Below are 3,431 nucleotides of genomic sequence, written 5' to 3'. Positions count from 1 at the left end.
CGTTTCTGCTTCCGGTTGTCGTTGAACTAACCCCATGAATTCAGTTATACCTCGTTGGTATTCTTCCGTAAGCAATCTCGTGTTCGGATCCAAATGAGGTCGATCGATCCAAGAACGATAATAATTTGAAGAAGACATGCTTTTTTCAATCAAATTCGTGTGTAAATATAGTATGTGAGAGGATGAAGAAATGGAGTGAATGAAGAGGTTGGGGGTGCGGGTATTTATAGATGAAATGCTGCCGACAGTACCGAGGAAATTCCGACGGAATACCGACGGCAGCGGCTCTTTTCTCAGAATTTCCTCGGAATTTTTAAAATCCCCAACGGCTTTCCAACGGCTATAATATATCCTCGGATATTCGTCGGTGTTTTCCGAGGAATATTTTGGATTTCCTCGGAAATTCGTCGGAATATTCCGAGGATCTCATTTTTCGTCAGAATGTCCGTCAGAATTACGATGTTTTCTTGTAGTGTTTCCAAAAGTTTTTTTTTTTTGGTAAAATAAAATTTCCAAAAGTTACTTCATAATTTTATATGTAAACACCCACACGCAATACATCAAATTTGAAATCAACCGAAATTTTAACATATAATTATTAAAGGATATAAGGACGCGAGACACCACATTGACGATTCACTTAAACTTTAACGTTAATAATTTAAGAATGCAAGCTTTATGAATAATAATCCGATAACGAAACAACGGATGATCACGCCTCTGTTTTTCAGTCGAGAGGAAGCTTCTTAAGCTTACGAAATTTGAAGTCTTTGTAGACATAAGGCTTGAACTTAGGAGCATTATCTTCGCCAGTTATCAGCTCCCGCAAAGGTGCAAACTCGTGATCAAGGCTAGATTCCACAAAAACCGGCCATGATATTCTCGTCTTCTCTTTATCCATCGTCGCTCGATGCTTTGCACTCATATACTTCCCATTACTCATCCTCTGCAAAATCAATAAAATTCCAATATTTGGAATTTGCTTGAAAACCCATAGTTCATAATGCTTTGAAAATATATATCTAAAATGTATATATACAAGTTCTTTTTCTTCTTTTTAAATATACACTACTATCAGAGTAGGATTTAGGTTTTCAAGGTTCTATTTTTTTTTTTTTTTTGAACTCATTTTTCAAGGTTCTATTTGATACAAAAATATTTATGAATGATTTATTATTATTACTTACATGGAATTGGTCGCCAACGATGACGATGATTCCGGAAGTGGTATATTTGACGTCGATCCAGTGATTATCTTTGAACGCCTGAAGCCCTAACGCTTCATTAGCAACTAGGAATGTGATACCATTGACATCAGTGTGATCAGGAGCTCCTATGACCAAATCTTGATCATGACACGGCGGATAGTAATTGATCTTCATTAAATATTCCACCGTTTCGCCGCCTAAACCTTCTATCAATGCCTCACGTCGTAAACCTAACCCCTCTGATAGCCATTCCATGATTTTCTCCGATAGTTTCTTAAGGTGTTTTGCGTAATCCTCATGCACCTCCCTTGTCAAATAAAATTCATAATCAAACGATTAATAATTATATATAAAATTCATTAAGGGTAACATTGACTTTAACCACTTAATTTATTTTAAATTGTTTTATATCTTACTTTTAAAATTTATAATTGAAAATATGTTATAAGATAACAACAAAATATATAGGAATTATCTTTAAAAAAAATATTATTAATAAAAGTTCGTTTTTGATTATATAATAAATTATATATAAAATTCATTAAGGGTAACATTGACTTTAACCACTTAATTTATTTTAAATTGTTTTATATCTTACTTTTAAAATTTATAATTGAAAATATGTTATAAGATAACAACAAAATATATAGGAATTATCTTTAAAAAAAATATTATTAATAAAAGTTCGTTTTTGATTATATAATAAATTATATATAAAATTCATTAAGGGTAACATTGACTTTAACCACTTAATTTATTTTAAATTGTTTTATATCTTACTTTTAAAATTTATAATTGAAAATATGTTATAAGATAACAACAAAATATATAGGAATTATCTTTAAAAAAAATATTATTAATAAAAGTTCGTTTTTGATTATATAATAAATTATATATAAAATTCATTAAGGGTAGTATAGATATTAACCGCTCTAACTTTGAACGTGATAGCTCCGTTGCAAAAATTTACTTCGCAAATAATAGTATAGATAGATGACTTTTACTTGCATCCTACTTTCACTTGTGTAATGTTTTAGCATAAGTTCGAACATTTAGTAGACTTGATACCTGTAATCCATAGGAAGCTTAGGCCAGAATCTGTAACTGACTCTGGACGGGGGCCAAATGCGGTGAAAGAGATGATCGACCCATGCGTTTCTACCTTCTAGATCTTTCTGGTACTTGGTTCTGTATCCTTCTACGTCCATGGAGTCTTCTGGCTTCGCGACGGCTTCCTTCTCCGTCTCGGGAAGCTCGAAGAACTCTGTCCCAACTTCTTTCAACCGCCGCATCAGCTCCGGCGGGATCCCGTGGTTAACCACCTGGAAAATTCCCCATTCTTCGCTCGCTTTCACGACCGCACGTGCCACGAGATCTTCGTTGGGGTTACTTAGGTCGACGATAGGGACGTCCATCGTTTTCAGTGCACTCTCTTTTCTACTTTCTTTTCAATAGTAAACAATAGCTTAGTGGGTTAGAAGTTGAACGGAGGGAGGAGCTGCGATACGGTATTTATATTTGAATGTAGCAACTAGCATCCCATGAGTAACATGAATATCGTGTTACCTCAATTCACTTTACCATGTATTATTTTTTCTTAGCTTTTCTTCTTTCTTTCTTTTTGTCGGTATTTTCTTAGCTACAATGATCAAATTTATTCAGCACCTTCATTTTCTTTATTTAACCACATCACCGTTTTTCCCTTCCATGTAATTATTCAATATTTTTTTTTAACTCATGCAATGATTTTGTTTAATAAAATTCAACATCTTACCTCACTGTTTTTATTTTTTTATTCTTTAATAATTTTGAAATTACATATTAATAACAATTTTCTATTGAAATTAAAATAAAATAAATAAAAGTAACATACTTTTAAGAAATTTTTTGTGTTCTTAACTATTTTTTTTTCAAAAAGTTAAAATAACTAATTAGGAAATTTTCCATTCTGGGAAAGTTTCTATTTAAAGAAAGTTTTCATTTGGAAAAATTTAAGAAACCCAAAATATAAACTTGTATTTATCGTATTGCAGTTGGCCACTTTTTCTGTCAATCATTCCGGCCATTGGCCAAGATGAGGCTATTCTCGTAAATTCTCGTACATGACTTATGAATTCGGATATAAATAGTTTAGTTATAATAAGTTCAATGTGTTTGAATTGGGTCTGTCTGGAGTCTATATTGGAGTATGCTTGTTAGTTATTAAGTTCTTTGCTTGCTAGT

The 3,431-nt window shown here is 32.4% G+C and overlaps 1 protein-coding gene across 1 annotated transcript; it reads right to left on the bottom strand.

Moving 5' to 3' along the window:
* Positions 1–535: 535 nt before the first annotated feature.
* On the bottom strand, positions 536–2,741 carry LOC106332816 (flavonol synthase 3-like). The gene is made up of 3 exons (XM_013771308.1): positions 2,277–2,741; positions 1,188–1,515; positions 536–946 (listed from the first exon to the last, which is right to left on the bottom strand). The coding sequence occupies exons 1-3, from the start codon at positions 2,621–2,623 to the stop codon at positions 728–730; spliced, it is 894 nt and encodes a 297-aa protein (XP_013626762.1). The 5' UTR covers positions 2,624–2,741; the 3' UTR covers positions 536–727.
* Between the last annotated feature and the right edge of the window lie 690 nt (positions 2,742–3,431).

The sequence above is a fragment of the Brassica oleracea genome, chromosome C3 (assembly GCF_000695525.1).
Source record: "Brassica oleracea var. oleracea cultivar TO1000 chromosome C3, BOL, whole genome shotgun sequence".
Classification (NCBI taxonomy): domain Eukaryota; kingdom Viridiplantae; phylum Streptophyta; class Magnoliopsida; order Brassicales; family Brassicaceae; genus Brassica; species Brassica oleracea.
The sequence above is the reverse complement of the archived record's forward strand: the minus strand, read 5'-3'. Positions and strand labels throughout refer to the sequence as shown.